At 46.5% G+C, this 17,818-nt stretch overlaps 8 protein-coding genes and 4 non-coding genes; 5 read left to right on the top strand and 7 right to left on the bottom strand.

The window, feature by feature from the left end:
• Positions 1-57: 57 nt before the first annotated feature.
• CNAG_02861 (histidinol-phosphatase (PHP family)) lies at positions 58-1,414 on the top strand. XM_012192796.1 has 3 exons: positions 58-350; positions 411-1,040; positions 1,104-1,414. The coding sequence occupies exons 1-3, from the start codon at positions 192-194 to the stop codon at positions 1,362-1,364; spliced, it is 1,050 nt and encodes a 349-aa protein (XP_012048186.1). The 5' UTR covers positions 58-191; the 3' UTR covers positions 1,365-1,414.
• On the bottom strand, positions 1,378-2,675 carry CNAG_02862 (aprataxin). XM_012192482.1 has 3 exons: positions 1,996-2,675; positions 1,774-1,933; positions 1,378-1,719 (listed from the first exon to the last, which is right to left on the bottom strand). Exons 1-3 carry the CDS (start codon positions 2,595-2,597, stop codon positions 1,534-1,536), a joined length of 948 nt encoding a protein of 315 aa, XP_012047872.1. The 5' UTR covers positions 2,598-2,675; the 3' UTR covers positions 1,378-1,533.
• Positions 2,676-2,757: 82 nt separating this feature from the next.
• CNAG_12252 lies at positions 2,758-3,518 on the bottom strand. Its single transcript, XR_001045544.1, has 3 exons — positions 3,161-3,518; positions 2,966-3,087; positions 2,758-2,912 (listed from the first exon to the last, which is right to left on the bottom strand). It is a non-coding gene; the product is annotated as a hypothetical RNA (non-coding RNA).
• Positions 2,995-3,616, top strand: CNAG_12251. Its single transcript, XR_001045543.1, has 2 exons — positions 2,995-3,102; positions 3,218-3,616. It is a non-coding gene; the product is annotated as a hypothetical RNA (non-coding RNA).
• Positions 3,617-3,849: 233 nt separating this feature from the next.
• CNAG_12250 lies at positions 3,850-5,760 on the bottom strand. The gene is made up of 3 exons (XR_001045542.1): positions 5,331-5,760; positions 5,190-5,276; positions 3,850-5,135 (listed from the first exon to the last, which is right to left on the bottom strand). It is a non-coding gene; the product is annotated as a hypothetical RNA (non-coding RNA).
• CNAG_02863 (formate dehydrogenase) lies at positions 3,982-4,873 on the top strand (the record flags this gene model as incomplete). The annotated part of the gene is made up of 6 exons (XM_012192797.1): positions 3,982-3,990; positions 4,050-4,080; positions 4,138-4,220; positions 4,548-4,632; positions 4,688-4,806; positions 4,853-4,873. The coding sequence occupies 6 exons, from the start codon at positions 3,982-3,984 to the stop codon at positions 4,871-4,873; spliced, it is 348 nt and encodes a 115-aa protein (XP_012048187.1).
• A 284-nt stretch (positions 5,761-6,044) lies between the features above and the next one.
• On the bottom strand, positions 6,045-7,319 carry CNAG_02864 (hypothetical protein). XM_012192798.1 has 3 exons: positions 6,707-7,319; positions 6,500-6,655; positions 6,045-6,439 (listed from the first exon to the last, which is right to left on the bottom strand). Exons 1-3 carry the CDS (start codon positions 6,890-6,892, stop codon positions 6,176-6,178), a joined length of 606 nt encoding a protein of 201 aa, XP_012048188.1. The 5' UTR covers positions 6,893-7,319; the 3' UTR covers positions 6,045-6,175.
• Positions 7,320-7,723: 404 nt separating this feature from the next.
• Positions 7,724-9,211, bottom strand: CNAG_02865. 2 transcript variants are annotated; one of them, XM_012192799.1, is made up of 4 exons: positions 9,056-9,211; positions 8,559-8,963; positions 8,346-8,498; positions 7,724-8,280 (listed from the first exon to the last, which is right to left on the bottom strand). In XM_012192799.1, the coding sequence occupies exons 2-4, from the start codon at positions 8,769-8,771 to the stop codon at positions 7,921-7,923; spliced, it is 726 nt and encodes a 241-aa protein (XP_012048189.1). In that variant the 5' UTR covers positions 8,772-8,963; positions 9,056-9,211; the 3' UTR covers positions 7,724-7,920. The 2 variants fall into 2 exon arrangements, with proteins under 2 accessions (XP_012048189.1, XP_012047871.1); XM_012192481.1 differs by having other exon boundaries at positions 8,559-9,211.
• On the top strand, positions 7,887-9,295 carry CNAG_12249. XR_001045541.1 has 8 exons: positions 7,887-8,103; positions 8,155-8,275; positions 8,332-8,492; positions 8,549-8,596; positions 8,699-8,727; positions 8,791-8,796; positions 8,843-9,091; positions 9,145-9,295. It is a non-coding gene; the product is annotated as a hypothetical RNA (non-coding RNA).
• CNAG_02866 (pantothenate kinase) lies at positions 9,270-11,999 on the bottom strand. XM_012192800.1 has 7 exons: positions 11,488-11,999; positions 11,371-11,436; positions 10,367-11,315; positions 10,075-10,303; positions 9,958-10,019; positions 9,811-9,904; positions 9,270-9,755 (listed from the first exon to the last, which is right to left on the bottom strand). Exons 1-7 carry the CDS (start codon positions 11,587-11,589, stop codon positions 9,677-9,679), a joined length of 1,581 nt encoding a protein of 526 aa, XP_012048190.1. The 5' UTR covers positions 11,590-11,999; the 3' UTR covers positions 9,270-9,676.
• Positions 12,000-12,169: 170 nt separating this feature from the next.
• Positions 12,170-15,488, top strand: CNAG_02867 (phosphatidylinositol phospholipase C, delta). XM_012192480.1 has 7 exons: positions 12,170-12,351; positions 12,612-12,672; positions 12,922-13,221; positions 13,281-13,627; positions 13,677-14,073; positions 14,123-14,409; positions 14,471-15,488. The coding sequence occupies exons 3-7, from the start codon at positions 13,080-13,082 to the stop codon at positions 15,383-15,385; spliced, it is 2,088 nt and encodes a 695-aa protein (XP_012047870.1). The 5' UTR covers positions 12,170-12,351; positions 12,612-12,672; positions 12,922-13,079; the 3' UTR covers positions 15,386-15,488.
• On the bottom strand, positions 15,393-17,716 carry CNAG_02868 (tryptophan 2,3-dioxygenase). XM_012192801.1 has 2 exons: positions 17,097-17,716; positions 15,393-17,029 (listed from the first exon to the last, which is right to left on the bottom strand). Exons 1-2 carry the CDS (start codon positions 17,460-17,462, stop codon positions 15,653-15,655), a joined length of 1,743 nt encoding a protein of 580 aa, XP_012048191.1. The 5' UTR covers positions 17,463-17,716; the 3' UTR covers positions 15,393-15,652.
• Between the last annotated feature and the right edge of the window lie 102 nt (positions 17,717-17,818).

Genomic DNA, 17,818 nt, shown 5'->3' with positions numbered 1-17,818 from the left:
AGATGGAGTGGAGGCCGGTCCTGGTCTTCGGTTCGTCGACTTTCGGATTGCGCTGTCCGTCAGACAAGCCAGCAGCTGCAATAACAAGTCTGTCTGCTCTGCTTGATCTGCGACGTTTCCATTACCATTAAGGAATTTCTTTCTCGCTCCAGCTTTATATATTCCTCTTTTCTGTCTAATATCTTCCCTACATGCCTCACAGCCATCATTCTCATTCGGGACAATTCTGCCGACATGCCAAAGACAAGCTCGAAGATGTTATTCTTGAAGCGATCCGACAAGGCTTCCAGTCATTCGGACTGAGTGAACATGCTCCCAGATGGCGGGTCGAAGATCTTTTCCCGGAGGAAGTAGGTTTACGGTAGCTTACTAGGTGGGATAAAAGGAGCTCATTATAGTCTTGCCTACAGGCCGATTTATGCCCCTCTGACCTCCTCTCGACTTATGAGGATTTTTTGAAGACAGCATTGATCCTGCGCTCGAAATACGACTCCCGAATTTCCTTGCTGGTGTCCTTGGAGACTGATTATATCACTCCCCTCGATTCAGAAAAATTGACCTCATTTCTCGTCGAGCATACGGAAATCGACTATATCGTCGGTAGCGTCCACCACGTCAATGGTGTTTCCATCGATTTTGACAGGCCAACATGGCTGAGAGCCGTTAAACTTGCCAAAGAGGGCAGAATAGGTAAAACAATGGACCCTGGTCCGCCACCAACGCTCGAGCTGGGTGACCCAACTGATCCCGAGCTCATGACGACCTACACCCCAGATCTCTTGTCCGTCCAACCTTTCTTTGAAGCATATTTCGACGCTCAATATGATCTGATTGTGACACATCAACCAGAGGTTCTCGGCCATATTGACCTATGCTCTTTATGGATACCAAATATCAGCTTGATGCAGCAGGAACGTGTCTGGCAAAAGGTGATAAGGAATGTTAAGGCGGTAATCGCCTATGGAGGCTTATTTGAGGCGAATGCTGCGGCTATCAGGAAAGGTTGGGACACAAGCTATCCATGCAGGGATATACTCCAAGTAAGTATCGGTTTTGCCAACGAAAATCTAGACGAAATGATTAAACAACGTTTGGCCTTGCAGTTAATCCAAGAATTAGGGGGGAGAATTTGTTTGTCTGATGATTCACATGGCGTTTCTTATGTGGGACTCAACTATCTTAAGATGAGAGACTATCTAAAGAACATGGGTCTTGAGCGTACATGGTACCTTGTTTCATCTAGTCGTCGCCAGACTGGAGATTATACAGTTGGTGAACGGGGTCGGGTTGCAGCTAGGCCATTGGATGGGTGGTACGATCACCCTTTTTGGATTAAACTAGAGGATGCTCAACGACGTAAATGAGTAAATGCATCGGTTAGGAGTGTGAAACCAAATGCATCATGTCATGTCAGTTGAAATGGATAACCCAAATTAATGTCATTACGCTATTGATACAGACAGCGCTAACTAATGGCAATGCTACAAGTATGATATCCCGGCGGGTTGGTACTTCACCGGCCTCCAGGGGTCTTCAGAAAATCTCCTCGTCACTGTTCCTTTGACGGCCATGTTTTGCTATATATTTGAGAGCTTCTTTTCTTTCGCTGCTAAATTCCTTTTCGAAATGCAGTTTTAGCTTCTCAATGTTGTTCATGGGCTCATCGCATTTGAAGCAGGTCAAAGGGGTTTTCAGTAATGTTTGAGTAGCGAGCAATGCCTAAACAGAAGGTCTTTAATATATCCACATTGTGTAGCATGGGTCCAGACTCACTTCTACACGATCGAGCACGGTGCGGTCATCCTGCAACCATCGTTGCACTTCCATGATCGGGATAAAGAAACCAAGATCGGGTCGGAAAGAGTTGTAGTGTTTTTTTGATTTCAGAGAAGGTGATATCCGATCTTCTGATATGACATGAAGGTGTATATGCCTGACACGTTCACGTTTCCATCCTTCAGTCCCTTATGGTGGATCACATTCATGTTGACTTACTTCATTGAGGGTATAGCATGGAATCCAACATCAATTTTCCATTCAAATCCTTCGGTTTTGAGCATTTCGTCTCTAATCATCTCCTCAACTTCGCGAGCAGTCTCCGCCATGGCCCTTAGAACCTCTTCTCTCTGGTCTGCTCCTGCTTTAAGAAGCAGGCTTTTTAAATCGTCTAATGTCTCAATTGAAAGAATGGACTCATCAGAATCCGGATCTGATTGAGGTGGGAAAGGATAACGTGGTAGTACTAAAAAATGATATTTTGCCTTTGGATAAGCGTCAAACACTACCATCGTATTGCTATTGGAGAAAAGCAATTTTGATGGTGGAAGGGAGGATTGAGGATTGGGGAGTGTGGCATACTGCCGCAGGGCAAGAAGTGGGTGAGAAGCCATCTGGGAAGATTCTGAGGTTCGGCGGCGGTGAAACGATTGTACGTGATTTTTGCCCTTTTGGAGTGCTGGGGGACTCCTAGATGATAGGGTGTTGTTTGAAGAGTGGGAAGAAGAGAGAGGACGTCGCGGTGGCAGTTGTATGTTATTTGACGAAGCGTTCGAGGATGATACAGGAACAGATAAGCAGCTGCCCATCGTCCATGACATGTACGGGCGGGGCGGGTCTATAGGAGGGGGCAGCTGGGGTGGTGGGAGGAAAGGGACATGTTAGCTGGAGGAGATCGTACTGATGCAGACACAACAAAATACATTTCCTGATGTCTGACGAGCCCATCATCGCCGTGGACCTCCACCTGCATACTAGTTCTGGCTAAATACAGTGCATCGTAATATAGAGTGTGTGCTTCTTCTTTTCGCGAGCTTTTTCGGAATTTTGCTCTGAGTTAATCCGGCGCGCAGACGCATACTTCGGGTTCCTGCCCGAACTGCTGATTGATGAGAATAAATGAGGCATGCTGTGGACTGTAACTATTTTATATATATTTTAAGGTTCATCGTTCAAATAACCAACTTACATGTACCCACTATGCTTTGCCAAGTTATACAAAAAGTGATAGCTATCAGCATGTAACTATGTCAGGTTGTTCGCAATTCGCTACTACCATCTGACCATCTACCGTTGTTGTTTTCTATCCTCCTGCAGTCATTTTTAGTACGTACAAGAGATATATTCTTGTTACGCAGCCGACTATTTATCTTCGGCTACTTACCTTCTACTACCATCCGCGCACGCACTCCACTTATAGTCCGCTGATATTAGCCTCTAGACCATAATCCACCATCGATCATACACCCTTCCGACCTTGCCAGACTGCTGTTGCTGTTTCGCGATGATCGCTCCCCTCTGCTCGGAAAATAGGCTTACTCGGCGGCTTCTCGATGATCCGTCAACTATCGTAGAGTAGGTGAAGTCAGATGTCTGCAGCCAAGCGACAAGCGGTCGCATTGGATTACGACGTATAGGCGTCAGAAGTGTCGATCAGAGTCGGATGGCAATCTGCAGAAGACTATATGGACCTGGACAATTTTGCAGGCCAAGCAAAACGGAAGTACATGACTGTTATAAGACTTTCTGCACCCCTGTTCCATCTCGCCCACAACTTGCCCTTGCGAGACTAGTCATGGTCATCACAGCAATCAGAAGGCATGCAAAAGTTGAATACCCATGCACCTTTACCCAATAGCAATTGGCGATAATGATATTACTGTAATGACGTCGTCGTATAGCCTCATTGATGATGAGACACGACATGATGAGAAAAGCCTAAAGAGCATTGACTTTCGACTTCTGAGCGTACGTAGGTTGATTCCATTCACGATGATTAGCGATTAGAGTATAGTGTCATCCTACACCCATGACCTGCTTATCTGACCGCCGGTCCAGGCAAAAGAAGGCATATAAGAGATAAATCACCTAGTATATGATATCTGATATCAATTCTCTTTACTCTTTCAAATGAAAGGAAACCATGTGTCTTGAACGGTTCAGCTTATCAAGAACCTGTGTCGGTTGCGTTACTCACTCGACAAGATGGTCAAAGTAAGTGACAACGACAACGACTATACCAAGGTTACAACCACCTGTACTTATGGCTCTAGATTCTCGCAATTCTCTATTCGGGCGGCAAGAGTATATTCACATGCTTTTCTGTCGGAAAATGAAATGACTGACAATGTTCGATGACAGCTGTTGAAAAGGGAAATCGTCTTCTCGGCACTGTGGAAAAACAGATTTGGCATCAAAAACTGGCTCAAAAAAGAAGGGCACGAGTGAGCTTCTTCACCCGGCCCATAAAAAAAGCACCTTATCCATGTTAATTCCAGACATGTTTTGCAAGATTTATGGTAACTGATGACAAGGAGGGCCCAGCGTCCGATTTCAAAAACATCCTCCCGATGTACACCCATGTTACCGCTATATTTCTCACATTACGAAGCAAAGCTGATTGCGAGTCTTTTCAGACGAAAACTCTTATCATTATCTCTTTCCACCCTGGCTAACTCACCGGAGATCTTATCGAGAAATCCCCAAAGCTTAAGCTTTGTGTGACCGCGAGTGTCAGATCCGAGTGAGTAAAATAGGCTAATGCCCTTCAGGTAGCCAAGCTTATCAGCGACCACTCCAGCCCTTGGAAGCACATGGCCGATCCTCTCGGCGGAGGTAATGGCATGGTTCCCCATTGTACGTCATTACCTGAAATGATATATGAGTGTGCGAGAGCTGACTAGAGCGGCAGACTCGGGCACAACTCTCGACGCACAGACCCGATATGCTGGAGGCGCCAAAGGCATCATTGGGCGTTATTTTGCAGGAGAGGCGCAAAATCCCGCCAATTTGATTGTTATCGACGGTGACGTAAGTTTCATAGAGCAGGTTCGAAAAGCTGGGACTGATGATCCAGTCTGCGACGCGCACCTATTAGTATGCGAGTAAGTCTTACTGTCAACGCGCCGCAAAAAAGAAGGAACAAAGCCAGAGAAGGCTGTTAAGTAGAGGCGCTTTATTGAATTCGATAATTAATCGCCGAAGAAATCGGAAGCTGGTAAGAAATATTTGTCGAATGGAATGCATTTCGTGACTAAGAAGGCCTCAGGGCGAATTTTCAAATGAGGAAACCCGGATTACGTCTGATGCTTTTTGATCGATAGGTGTGGGGGGCAATATAATTTTGAGATGTCATGTAACTACTGGAATCTGTTAGTAATGGTCGTCATTAATAGCAAGCTGTAATGACCAACCTACAAATACGTATACAACCTAGCTTCAGAATGGTGTTACAACCGCCGAAAACGCAAGAAGCCAGTTGATTGGCGTTTTATGGAAAGCTGTCGATTGAAGTTAATCTATGGTCTTTGCGAAGCAGCGAAACGCACACGAACCGAGTCATCACATCCTTCAATCATCTCTCCTCCATGAAACGCCTTTTCCCTCGCTCATTCATCAAAAGTACAACCTCTCTTCTACCCTCTGATGCTCGAACAGTCGTAGGACCGGGAGATTCTAATCGAGTTTCACCAGAAGCACGCGCCGGACATGGGAAAGCGACGACGATGACGGCACCCAAAAAAGTGGCAGTAAAAAGGGTAGAAAGGAGAGAACGCTGACGAGGTCGAAAGTGGGTCAAGAGAAGGGGTGCCATTGGTCACGTATGTCCTTGAGAGTGAAGCAATTGCAGTGATAAGAGAAGACGTGCCGCGCCGACTGAAGGTTTTCGGCGACAGGAGGGTAGTAGGACGGGGGGAGGGTATCGAAGGTGATGGACGACGAAGTGGCGGGAAGAAAAGTCGGTAAAATATGGACGTAAAAGTAGAGTAAATTGAGCGAAAAGGGATTGGAGAGCTCTCAAACATCCTCCCGCCAACAGCTCACTCTCGATTGGCTCTCCTCATTTTACTTCCGCTTCCAAATTGTCGATTTGCTTCCGTAATTTATTACTCTTCCCACGCATGCCTTCCTCGTTCACTCTCCATCGATTGGCTCAGACTGCACAAATGTAGTCTATCAATGCTCTTCTGCTTCTTTCTTCTTTCTGCTCATTCAGCCATTTCAGATTTCCGCCACGAATATCTGCCAAAAATAAATTATTCGTGTAGATATAGCCTTTTTTATACCAGTAATTCATGCGGGTTTTGCTATATCTCCCGACTGACTTCTTAAACCATTAAAAGTACGCCCTTATATGATATCAATTATACTTTCCACTTTTGTCATCTACCATTACAACTTAAGCCTTGCGATATACAGCTTCAATACCGAAACCACAATCCGAATTTTGCCCTCCCTGCACCTGATCATCCCAGCAAGAACATTCGTACACATACTGGTCATTGGCCTCGTCATATTCGGGGCGAATGGATAGGTACTCGGTGGTGCAGGTGTTGAGACAGGCTAATGGAGAAGGGGAGGTCATGTTGGAACTTGGTGCAACTTCAGAGCCTAAGGTAAGATAACATTGAGAAAGGGTGTACGGAGAGAAAATATAGTCGACCTGTGAGGATGTCATTAGCTCTTTTTGATATACGTGAACTTTGCATAATGAAGGGCTCACGGAGGCTCCGTCAGAATCACGACAATTTCCCAAGTTGTCTTCGGCATAAACAATCTCTCCAGAGCTTGGATACTGGTCCGCGCTTGCGCATACACAAGAATGTGCTTCTTGGTTGAAGTATGCAAGTTGTGAGCCTCCGCGTTGAAGACAAGTACTCTGTTGAAGATTCAGTGGGTGGCCGTGAAGGAACATAACAGAAACACCTACTGCACAAGACTGTCGAGCCTCCGCATTTGTGGAAGCAGAACCAGAGGTCAATGAGGAGACCGAGTCATCTGACACACAACCGACGTATGCCAATGTGGTAGAACTGGCAGGTGTATCGCGCACTTCTGGGATTGAAAGACCTTTCACAGCAACCGCGGTGGTGAAGAGAGCGAGGGGGAAGATCATTTTGGCAAGGTGTAATAATGGGTTAACAATAGGCTGTTGAGGTTAATCAGAAGTGAAAAGGCAAAGGTGATGGTGCTGGGGGACTGAACAGACTCTTCTGATTTATATATCCATCTTTCATCGGTGGTCAAAGCTGCCGAGGTCGTTTCCCTTTTCTGTCAGCCTAGCCATATCCGGACGACAGCCACGACCTGTCATGAACCAAGATGATGGCATAGCACACGTTGTACTTTTTGCCAGGTTAACGAACCAAGTATCCTAGTAGTGATATGATTGATTGATGACTGAATCGAGCAAGAAGCTGTAACACACAGCATGACGTTGGCATTGCCTGCATGTGATGATGTACATGCAATGGTAGAGACCGAATACGTTTTTATTACCATATGTAGGAAGGGGTTCTTCACCTTTTTTGGTTAGAGTGGAGTAATAGGAACGAACATGAGAAATTGAGGTAAGTGAGTGACCATTCCCTACATATGATGCATATGGAAAGTGGAGGTAAGGAACAAGAACGCGCTAACCGATTGCGGCGAAAGACCGGCTGCAGTCTTCTTTGATTGGCGGGCCATGAAAGACTGAACTTTCAGTCATGCATCCCGGCAAGTGCATGCAGCTTCGTTTTTCATTTCATTCACGATCGCGCTGATGCCGGTTTCTTATCATGCATGCCGACCCATCTTCCTTTGCCTCCTGATACATAATAACAGCATCCACTCGAAGAAGGCGCTTAGTTACAAAGAGTCTTATTATTTATTACTTCTGGCAGCATCATTCGACAATCGTTAGTCGCTCGCCCAATCAATTGATCGTGAAGGACACCGTGTAGTAGAGGAGTACCCAGCTTCATGCCATCAATTAAAGGCAAAAGCTGATGCATGATGTCGATGCCCAACACGCGTTCAAGGCTCCATTACCTAACTAACGATCGATAAGTACTACGTAATATTTTACAGATTCCAGCCTTCAATGTCCTTATTGTCATCCTTGATAACTGCTTGGAACTTTTACGTCCTAAAAGATCACTTCTAACGCCCTTGGATTGCCCTTTTGTACTTGAAAACACTGTCAAAACCACAGCTTGCTTTGTAGTCTTCCCACGTCCCAAGCTGAGTATCCCTTTCCTGATTCACCATCAAACCTTGCTCGCCACTTGGAGGTTGTTCGTTGAAGCAGCTGCACTGAAAATACCACCAGTCATGCTCCGCATTGTAAGTTGGGGTGACTTCAGCGACGTTGGCTTCTGGATTGTCGCCACATAGATCAAGGCAGTTTTCGTGGGAAGCCGTCGCGAAAGTGATAAAGCTACGAATCGAGGCGTTCAAATCTGTGGAGGTTGACGACCAGGTGCACCCAGAGAAGGTAAAGGGAGAGACTAGATAGGTAATCTTCAAAAGTCGCCAATTATCAGTTTGCTGTATATCTGATATCTATTTCAGAAGGTTGTACTTACGATAGTCTGATAGGGCGTGCAAGCTCCTGCATCGCCATCACCATCTCGGTAATCGGCCGAAGGAATATATTGCTGCTCCGTCGAGCAATGGCATATTCTGTCTTTATAATTGAAAAAGGCGTATCGACTGAGGCCATCTTCAAGGCAGTGCTTCTAATTTTCGTTCTGTATCAGCGCTTTTTTGTAGCTAATTCATTGACCAGATTGACTCACAATGCAATCTTCATTGTTGTTTTCCATTGATATATCCAGTAAGTATCCATCCTCTGTCAGTCCCATTGTATAATCCTCTCTGACGCATCCCATGAATTGTGGGCTAAATGGTTCTTGATCCAAATGGGTTAATGGTTCAGTATACACATAAGGGAGGGAAATAGCGAAGGTGAATGGCACAAGAAGTATAGCCAGTAGCTGAACGCTGATCATGTTGTCTCCGTGGGTCGAGTGCGCAGGCGTTGTTGGTTAAAGGAGGATGAAGGAAGGCTGACAGTAGAAAGATGAGAGATGATACCGTCGTAGTCTGAACCTCATATGCTACAGTCACAGGATTACGCTTATGTGTCGTCGGCCATCACACCTGACGAGCTGCTTTTACACAGTATCAACCGAGCACGGACCCTTAATACCATCATATGGAAGGGGGTAAGTACGATAAAAGGATTTCGCAAGTTCCAGAGCCGTGAAGGACCGTGGACGAGCATCATACGTACGCAAAGTAGTGGTACCTCTTCTGTGTCCGTGCACCCGTTAGTATAGACTTTTTGTGCCGGAGGGAGATGATCATGACGGCTGGCAGTAGAGCATAAACCATGCACGATACAAGGAGGCGATCGCGGGAGATGAGAAGAACAGACATTCAAGAACAGGAAGAAATACAATAAGACACAAGGAACACAATATAACAAAGAAATATCCGTCGGTTGATGATGGGACATTCGTGTTGTGCCTGATATACGTATCCCTGACTGGTTTTAGTCTGAGTCAATCGTCCTGGATCCTAAAGCTACTTCTCTTTCAGACAATAAGATAGCATATGTCTGCAGACGGTGTTATTAGCTGTGTGTTGTTTGTGGTATGATGTTTGATGTGGCATGTGTGATTTCCAGGTATCACAACAAGAAGCGTTCTAAAACGGGACCCATTGCAGTACGAAATGCTTCGTCGCTATGATTCTACAAGTCTAAAATATGACGATAATCGATGCTACTTGAAAGATTGCAAAATAGAACAAAAGAACAAACGCCCTTATCTTGAAACTAGAAGCTGTGTCTTGGGTCCACGTCTTTTTCTTGACCAACACGGAATGTCAAGAACAATCAGCAATCAAAAATCTAATCTGAATGCTTTTGTAGAGGGCTTCCATTCTCATCTAGTTCTCCCACATTCTTGATCCAAGCCCCAATCGCTCCCCTAGGAAGCGAAGTCAATTAGCATACTACTCTATTGCCAACCAAAGTCGACTTACAAGAATCCCTCGTGTCTGAGAAAGCACGCCGTCATAGTACCTTTGCTCCAGAAGCGAATAGCATAAGAGAGAGTAGAAATGGTAGCAGCATGTCCTGAATTTTGGGACGTCAGCGCAGCCGAAAAGGATCAGTATTGAAGGTCTCACCTCGAATAAAACAACCTCCGAAAAAGACCTTATCTAGACCGTATTTGGCCGCGTTCATGTACCTACCAATAACATATCAGTCTAACAGATCGAGAGATGCGAAGCGAATAAATTTACGCGACATGCCCAATGTTATTACTGATCGCATAAAGGAGGCTCTTTGCGATATCTTCTTGCTTGAATCTCTTTCTCCTCTCCGCATTCGATCCTTTTTTAAATACTTTTCCAAACGACGATGCAATGGTCGATGACTTAAGGCCTATCTTGTTGTAGTCCGAACCATAAATGTCGCCAACAAGCATATCGACGGCAGAATTGTCTCCTTTTTCCGATAACAGCAGCATCTCTTTATTAGATCAGTCAGCTAAGCGAAACACATAAAAGGAGATAGAATTATTGATTGACGGACCATCAAATGATTCGGCATCAGTCAAGAGACTCAGCAAGCCCCACAATGTTCCTCCCCCAAGAGATGTTCCGCTCACACGCTCAAAGCTACCATCTTCGTCCACTTTTACAATGCTGACACCACTGCCAATATTCACCACCAGGCATGGGAAATGAGGCACAGGATCGTCGTCTGACGGTGTCGGGGCAAAAGTAACCTGATATGCCGGCGGCATTGGTGAAGGTCTGGGCAGTTCGGATGCTGGGATAGTGAGCGTCTGCTCAGAAGTGGAGCCTGCGTGTGAAACCTTATAGACCAGTTCTTCTGAGAAGTAGAAAACCTCTTCGGGTACTCGAGTCACGAATCCCAGGCCTCTGATTAGGCATTCCATCTCTTCCTCGCGATGCACTTCCACCCCCAACTCATCAGCCAGCCTGTCGTAATATTTGTGTGCTCCACCACCAGTTGCCATGACCTTGACGTTACGCTTCATCTTCTCCAACGAGACTCTGTTGGCTGTTGCTGATGAAGATATCAGATCTTGAAGGAAAATAATAAGCTCATCTATATTGTCGGTTTCAAAGCGAGCAAAGTTCAAAAGACCCCCAGGTAAAGGAGGGGGTAAAGGGTTATGAATGGAGTTACGTGATTTGTGTTTGTTCTTTGCCGGTAAGGGTATAGCAGAATTGTCTTCTGACAGGGTGGCTGGAGTGAGGGCGCCATTTACTGTTGGGCGACGTTGTTCTGCTGGTGAAGGGTCAAAAGGCGCATGAGAGTGAGGGTTGAGCGTTGGTGAATCTCGGGGAAAATAAGAGGGCATGGGAGATCCCTCGGAGACAATAGCCGTCGGTTGGCTCACAGATTGGGAAGGAGGAAGGAAAGGAGATGATGTTCCGGATGAACTGGGCGTTGCAGGTATAGGGAGATTTGAACGGGTAAAGTATACAACCTTTGCCAACGAACCTCCGACCTAATGACCCGTATCAGTGATCGTAGTCTCTGACAAGGAATTATCGATAACTTACGTCTATGGCAATGTGTGAAACTGGCTCAGTATAATGGGGTAAATATATACCGCGGGAGTCTCGAGTCTGAAGAGCACGTTAACAACATTACATGATACGTATCAACCGGATACTCACTGCAGGGGACTCCTCCTGAACTATTTGCGCCCCAGTGGTATCTACCACTATTCTCCTGGCCTGAGGAATTGAGATATCGGGCATAGATGATTGTGCAGGCATTGTTAATCGTTTGCAGTTATATCAACAAGCCAAATGAGAGGTTCATGAGAATGGGCGATAAGTGATTTGAGTTAGATCCCGATACTCTCCTTTATCTGGCGGCGGAGATTATTTGAATGGGTAAAGCTCCACGTCTGGGTGTTTGTAAGAAAGCTGGCAAGACAACCAAGACTTGCTGGCCGATCGTAACCCCGGCAACAGTCAGACAGCGGTCGAGCTGGAACGGAATGTGGTGCCGATGGGAGCGCTGTCCTATTTGGGAAGACAGATGTGGGTACAAAAGCGAAAACAGAAGTATAGGCCGAGATCTGCGGAGTGGATGTAGAAGTGCTGCAATGAGCTCGGAAATGCTGATGTGTGGTTTGCGTACGAGCTTTGATTTGTGACAAATGCACGAGAGTGACTACAGTAATAGGATGACTTTCGTTTTGGGGCACCGGTTAACAACAAACCGCACGATTTGCTTCCGCCCCGAGCCCGCTCCGACTCTACAGCAGCCCGCCGCGGCCGTCTCTTTCTGATTAATTTGGTCCCATTTATTGTCCTCAACCAAATTGTGACGTGTCAGGGCCAAGGTGGTAGTGGAGTCTTCTGCGTCGACGACGACGAAGCCTTCGTTGCAGCGAAATTTCTATCTACTTTCTCTTTCGTACTGTCATCATCTTCATGTCGACATCAACTCATTCGCAGGTTCACACGGTAGGCTAAAAGAGCTTGCTTCCGTCTATCCTTCGTCGTGTTCCATTCATTGATCACTAAAATGTAAGTTATGTCTTCTTTTACCCCTTCTTTTCGATTCCACCGTTCTTCCCACCATAATTTAATTTTTCAATTCTTGGCTATGAGGATTATTATTGTCGCCCCAGTCCTATTGGCCTCTATCCCATGCGTGGGGGACGCCTTGCGGATTGACTATCTTCGCACAAGCCAAACGTTGCGTGCTGAGCCATTATATAACATTCATCTCTTATTACTCTACCCTTGCTTTTCGCTTATGCTGACAACCAGACCTTGTATGTCAGTGATAGGACTCTCTAAACCAATGTGTTTCAGGTGGACGACATATCTTCTGTAGATCGGAATGTAAGTCTTTTGTATGCCATCTATGAGTTTGTCAATTCTGTTACGGAGGTTCCTGTCTCCTTCATGTGCCAATGGCAGCTGCTGTGCGGCCTCGCAGAAGAGCCCAACGATTAATACAATTTCCATGCTAAGACTGACCCTCATGGGGCTGAAGTCAATATGTATATTCATTTAATGAGGACTTTTCATATTCATCGATGTTTGGTGACAGATTTGGTTGCGAAGAGAATGCTGATTTGTCCACTTCAGAACGTTTGTCGTCTGTCAAATTGGCCTAAACGCGTGGATTCTTGGATTTTCAACGCCACCTTTGGCCTTTTACCTCCGCTGACTCGTCCTCACTTTTCAACCGTCGTCCGTTCTTTGGATTGGCATTTTTGGATCGGTTGCGAGTCAAGCTTCTCAGGATGGATAATGATTCGTCTGTCGTGCCTTCGCAATTGCAGATGGGCGTACCCATGCTCAAAATATCGTCCAAAAAGATCAAGCAAGTAATTTTTAAAATCAGAAATGGATGCATATTATGGTCGAGCAAGAAAGATAGTCGTGGTCGGTGGTGTCCTTCTGGCGTTTTGGACATAGCTGATAAAAAGTAATGGAAACAACAGTTCCAATCGGAGACATCAGAGATTTACGTTTAGGACAACCACCCACTGACTCATACAACAGCACTAGATGGATAACTGTGGTGTATGTTCGATCTCAACAGTGGAAAGTCCTACATATGATTGCTCTTACCGATGAGATTTATTTCCTTTGGATCAAGACGTTGAAGCAGCTGGTATCTATCACTCTGGATCGCCAGGTTACCGACATCACGCCCTCTGACCCGGATATGCTCTGGATTAGACAATTATGGCCCCTGGGTACCAAAGCCATTAATCGTGAAAAAGCAGAGGCGCTATGCGCGCAGATTGGATTGCAAATCAGAGCCGATGTAGGTCACCTTGAAGAGGTAAGCATCATCCCGAACGTTCCAGTGGCGGCGATTGACCTTTCTTTAGGGCATGCTAGACATCACAGCCTTCCATGACCTTATTAAGGCTAGCCAGACTCGGCCTGACATCAATCAAGTTTACCGCGACCTCACTAATAACGGTCCTCTCGATGAGGGACGCGCTGTTGCTTTTCTTACACATGTACAACGTATTCCACCTTCCTCTGCCGACGATGTGTTCAACAAGTATAAGTCTGGAGACTTGTGGACCATAGATTCTCTGACCTCTTTTTTATCCTCGTCCGACAACACTCCTGATCAACCCCAGGATATGACCCATCCTCTTCAACACTATTTCATTTCGAGTTCTCACAATACGTATCTTGTGGGGGAGCAATGGAAAGGTGAGAGCACGGTGGAGGGTTATATCCGTGTGTTGTTAGCAGGTTGTCGATGCGTAGAGAGTGAGTTTCGAAGACGTTTGTAGTTGTAACGAGGCTGACGAAGAGACAGTGGATGTGCAATCTGGTGATGTTGAACCCGTCGTGTACCATCGCAAAACTTTGACATCAAGTGTCCCAGTCCGAGACATCTGCCGTGCCATTAAGCAGTACGGTTTTGTAACATCGCCTTATCCTATAATTATCTCCACTGAGATCCACTGTACCTCAGAGCAGCAAAACCGATTGGCAATTATATTAAAGGAAGTTTTTGGTCATATGCTGGTTTCTACTCCTCTGGTTGAGGAATTTTCTGAGTTGCCTAGTCCTGAAGACCTGAAGGGCAAAATTCTCTTCAAGGTACGTGCGGGCTTGAAAGACGGATGGAATTTCCCATGACCGGGCGGCTAACAGTTCCTAGGCCAAACCTCCCAAACCTGAAGCAAATTCACCAAAATTCGAAACCAACTTTTTCTATCAAGAGTCACCGTCCTCTACTGATTCCGATGCTAGTTTCGTTCGTCTTGCTCGCCGCCTTTCAATACAATCCAAGAATGAACGCCCGGATACCTTCTCCCCCCAGCTTTCAGAACTTCTCGTCTATACCCACGGTGTAAAGTATCAAGGCTTTTCTAAACTCAACGAATATCTACCTAGTCACCAATTTTCAGTCTCTGAGCGAACAGCTGCCAAGATATTGAAAGAAAACAAGGGGGACTGGATAAAGCACAACTTTAAACACATCTCAAGAGTTTATCCGCGGGGTACCAGGCTTGGTTCGACAAATTTTAATCCTGTCGATGCTTGGTCTGCAGGCTGTCAGATCGTGGCCTTGAATTGGCAAACCCTGGACGAATCAATATTGTTGAATCACGCCATGTTTCACGGCAGTAATGGGTACGTCCTCAAACCGCTTGCTCTGCGTGAGAAAGTCATTGAGATGCCTGAAAAATACCTTCTTACGGTACGAATCATCTCTGGGCAACGCACACCACTTTGCGCCGATCTTTACGTCGGAGCAATTCTTAACGGGAAAATCTCAAAACGCACTCGTGCACTTAGTCAAGTCACTCTCAACCCTTTATGGGATGAAACCTTGACATTTGAAATCATTAGCGCACCGAGTTTGTTGATGCTCAATTTTCTGCATTTAGAAGTCAGAAATAAAGCTTTGCAAGCCCAGTGGATGAGGCCAGTCGGTTTAGCACCCCGAGGCTACCACCACTTGCCATTGTATGATAGCCTTTTGTCACGATTTGTCTTCGCGACCTTGTTTGTGGAGATAACGCTTGAGAAAATGCAAGATGGACTAGTAGACGTGAGAAATCACGTTTGATTTAAATCCGGATTACAACTAGCTATGCAGAAATATACTTCTATTCTCGACGAGCTTCAGTGTAATACCGACCTTCTAATGAACGTCACGAAGTTGTTTGCCGACTCTGATTCATACATCCTTTGCTGCTATTTCTAACTTCTATAGTTTTCAAAGATTGTGCTACTACTGACAATAGCTTACAAATTAATAGGTACACAAATCCAAACATTTGACAAGATTTTCGCTGAATCGTCTTCTCTAGCAACAACGAAGCCAATCCTTCCTTCATTTCAATTCGTAACCAGCACCAGTAGGTTGCAACATGGCTTTTGTCGTGTTGTCCCTACACCGTTTCAGGAACTTAAATAATGCGGTGCCACCTGTACCTCTCAACTCTCCTGCATTCGCCACTGTTCCCTCGTCTTCATCATCCTCCATCTCCATGCCTGTCAACCTCCTAATCCTCTCTCCGGGTTTCCTCCGCGCTTGTTGCACAATGAACTTGCTTACTACCCGCATGTGCCTTTCTCTGAATCGACGAAGTGATTCTAGCGCCCCATCATAGGCTTGTACCAGTGTTGGGTGAGAAGCCGCAAAGTGCAGCACAAGAGGCCGAAGAGGGGTAGGATGGGTCGAAAGGTGGATCAAAAAGGAGCGGTGTGGGAGAGGCATGTATGCGAGCATTCGTTGCAAGAAAGTGGCTTCTGACTTTGGGGCGGCAGCCGAAGGATTGGAATTCGAGACGGGGGGTACGATTGAGCCATGGCTGTGTCCGTGAGGCTTGGAGGCGCAGGGTGTTGCTGATGCGTTCACAGGAGAAGAATTCATTTTAATGAACGCTCCGCTCTGTTCTGGATGATTCTCGGCAGCTTCCATGGCTTCTCTTCTCTCTTCTTCAGTCGGAGAGTGATCAACGGTGAGGAAAACATCAATCGCGTGAATGAGAGAACTCTGTCCGGCGCTAGGACCCGAGAAGAGTTTACCTCTGCGCCCTTCCGTACTGGCGCTCTCCGCCTCGTGAGTTCCTGCGACAGCGTTGGCGTGGTCTGCAGCAAGCCCAAGATAATCCCAACCAGCACTTCCAGGTCCATCCGCATCACCACCACGGAACCAAGGACGGATGAGGTGATAGAACTCCTCAGGATCTACCTCATCCATGAGCGTCATGGTAATATCACTGATGCGGTCAATTTGAGCCGCAAGTTTTTTGAGGTAGATTGTAAGTCGGCGAAGGGCCTTTTCATCGGCAATAAACATCTCGTCCAGTGACTGTCGCATCAGACCAAGAGCTTCAGCTCCGGCAATCTCGCAAAGGGCTGAAATGAGATAGAATTGTTCTTCGGAACGGGTGTTTGTAAATGTGGTGATAATGCGGTTGGGTGGGTTAGAGACGGCCGAGGGAGCGATGAGGGAGTTAAGAGGAAGGAAGTTCCAGAGGACGGTGTCAGCATAGGTGAGGATGGGTGGAAGGCCCAAAAGTGGAGACACGGAGAGAAGCGGGATGGAGATGCAAGGAGGAATGGGGGTAGGCTCTTTCTGGGCTGAAGGGTCGGGGAGAGGGGTTGTGTGTACGTAAAAGTGGGCGAGGAACGTGAGGACAAGATGCGCCCTTCGAAGATGCGGCAGTGATGTCCGAAGAGCATCCGTCGCCAATACCGGTAACTGATCGTCCATCAATCATCAGCATCCTCCCATAATGTAGTGACCCCAGAGAGTCTAAGTCGCTTACGGATTCAACACCTGCACGCCATAATTGATCCCTACCCCGTTTGCCACCCAGCATCACTCCGCCACCCACTTCGCTGCCACGGGCGGCGTCTAATGCTTCCTCCCATACCTCATACTCTCCGCTGAGTCGTTCTACATTCTTCGTCGCCGGAAGGAACCCGGTACGGACATCGACTTCAAAATCGGCCGACGCGAGCGAGGCAGTATTGGGTGCCAGACCATTCGAGGCGGCAGATGAAGTAGAAGGCGCGCCGGAAGGGTAAAGGGCATTGGGTTGGGAGAAGGAAGGAGCAAGGGACAGGAAATGGTTTGGCGGCAGAGAGATAGAGGGCGTGGGTCTGGACGAGGGTGTGTGTGGCGAGAACATAACGAATCGGTGGTGCTTGGAAGCTTCCTTCAAAGACGACAGATTTTTATTGACTTCGAGATTTTGGGGGGGTCCAGAGTATAACGGCGAAGATGAAAGCAAAGTAAGGTTGAGAGTTAAACCTGTGAGTTCCAGAATGTTTTTTTGGGGGATAGTTTTACCTGGACTCTTATATTATTTTATGTTCTGCTGGTGGTGAACTGGTGATCGTCCGACTGCCTGTTGATGCCTGGTTTGGGCATCCTTTTTTTTTTCCACATCTCCGGCTCGAACACCGGGCTGATTATCCCCGATCCTTTCCGCTAACCGGGTGAAAGCATCATTACGTAATTCTTGCAAAGACCCCAAAACTACGT

Source organism: Cryptococcus neoformans, chromosome 3, assembly GCF_000149245.1.
Source record: "Cryptococcus neoformans var. grubii H99 chromosome 3, complete sequence".
NCBI classification, from domain to species: Eukaryota; Fungi; Basidiomycota; class Tremellomycetes; order Tremellales; family Cryptococcaceae; genus Cryptococcus; species Cryptococcus neoformans.
This window is presented reverse-complemented; position numbering and strand designations above follow the sequence as displayed.

Excerpts from the sequence above, each read along its gene's own strand:
- CNAG_02861 (XM_012192796.1), top strand. The coding sequence starts at position 192 with ATGCCTCACAGCCATCATTCTCATTCGGGACAATTCTGCCGACATGCC. Across the intron at positions 351-410 it reads AAGATCTTTTCCCGGAGGAA|GCCGATTTATGCCCCTCTGA; the intron begins GTAGGTTTACGG and ends TCTTGCCTACAG. Across the intron at positions 1,041-1,103 it reads CATGCAGGGATATACTCCAA|TTAATCCAAGAATTAGGGGG; the intron begins GTAAGTATCGGT and ends TTGGCCTTGCAG.
- CNAG_02862 (XM_012192482.1), bottom strand. The coding sequence starts at position 2,597 with ATGTCATGGACGATGGGCAGCTGCTTATCTGTTCCTGTATCATCCTCG. Across the intron at positions 1,934-1,995 it reads CATGCTATACCCTCAATGAA|GCATATACACCTTCATGTCA; the intron begins GTAAGTCAACAT and ends TGAACGTGTCAG. Across the intron at positions 1,720-1,773 it reads CCGTGCTCGATCGTGTAGAA|GCATTGCTCGCTACTCAAAC; the intron begins GTGAGTCTGGAC and ends CCTTCTGTTTAG.
- CNAG_02864 (XM_012192798.1), bottom strand. The coding sequence starts at position 6,892 with ATGATCTTCCCCCTCGCTCTCTTCACCACCGCGGTTGCTGTGAAAGGT. Across the intron at positions 6,656-6,706 it reads AGGCTCGACAGTCTTGTGCA|AGTACTTGTCTTCAACGCGG; the intron begins GTAGGTGTTTCT and ends AATCTTCAACAG. Across the intron at positions 6,440-6,499 it reads GTGATTCTGACGGAGCCTCC|GTCGACTATATTTTCTCTCC; the intron begins GTGAGCCCTTCA and ends ACATCCTCACAG.
- CNAG_02865 (XM_012192481.1), bottom strand. The coding sequence starts at position 8,771 with ATGATCAGCGTTCAGCTACTGGCTATACTTCTTGTGCCATTCACCTTC. Across the intron at positions 8,499-8,558 it reads ACAACAATGAAGATTGCATT|AAGCACTGCCTTGAAGATGG; the intron begins GTGAGTCAATCT and ends AACGAAAATTAG. Across the intron at positions 8,281-8,345 it reads GCACGCCCTATCAGACTATC|ATTACCTATCTAGTCTCTCC; the intron begins GTAAGTACAACC and ends CGACTTTTGAAG.
- CNAG_02866 (XM_012192800.1), bottom strand. The coding sequence starts at position 11,589 with ATGCCTGCACAATCATCTATGCCCGATATCTCAATTCCTCAGGCCAGG. Across the intron at positions 11,437-11,487 it reads TTCAGGAGGAGTCCCCTGCA|ACTCGAGACTCCCGCGGTAT; the intron begins GTGAGTATCCGG and ends CGTGCTCTTCAG. Across the intron at positions 9,756-9,810 it reads CTCAGACACGAGGGATTCTT|GGGAGCGATTGGGGCTTGGA; the intron begins GTAAGTCGACTT and ends TTCGCTTCCTAG.
- CNAG_02867 (XM_012192480.1), top strand. The coding sequence starts at position 13,080 with ATGGATAATGATTCGTCTGTCGTGCCTTCGCAATTGCAGATGGGCGTA. Across the intron at positions 13,222-13,280 it reads GAGCAAGAAAGATAGTCGTG|TTCCAATCGGAGACATCAGA; the intron begins GTCGGTGGTGTC and ends TGGAAACAACAG. Across the intron at positions 13,628-13,676 it reads ATGTAGGTCACCTTGAAGAG|GGCATGCTAGACATCACAGC; the intron begins GTAAGCATCATC and ends ACCTTTCTTTAG.
- CNAG_02868 (XM_012192801.1), bottom strand. The coding sequence starts at position 17,462 with ATGTTCTCGCCACACACACCCTCGTCCAGACCCACGCCCTCTATCTCT. Across the intron at positions 17,030-17,096 it reads GGCGTGCAGGTGTTGAATCC|TTACCGGTATTGGCGACGGA; the intron begins GTAAGCGACTTA and ends ATGGACGATCAG.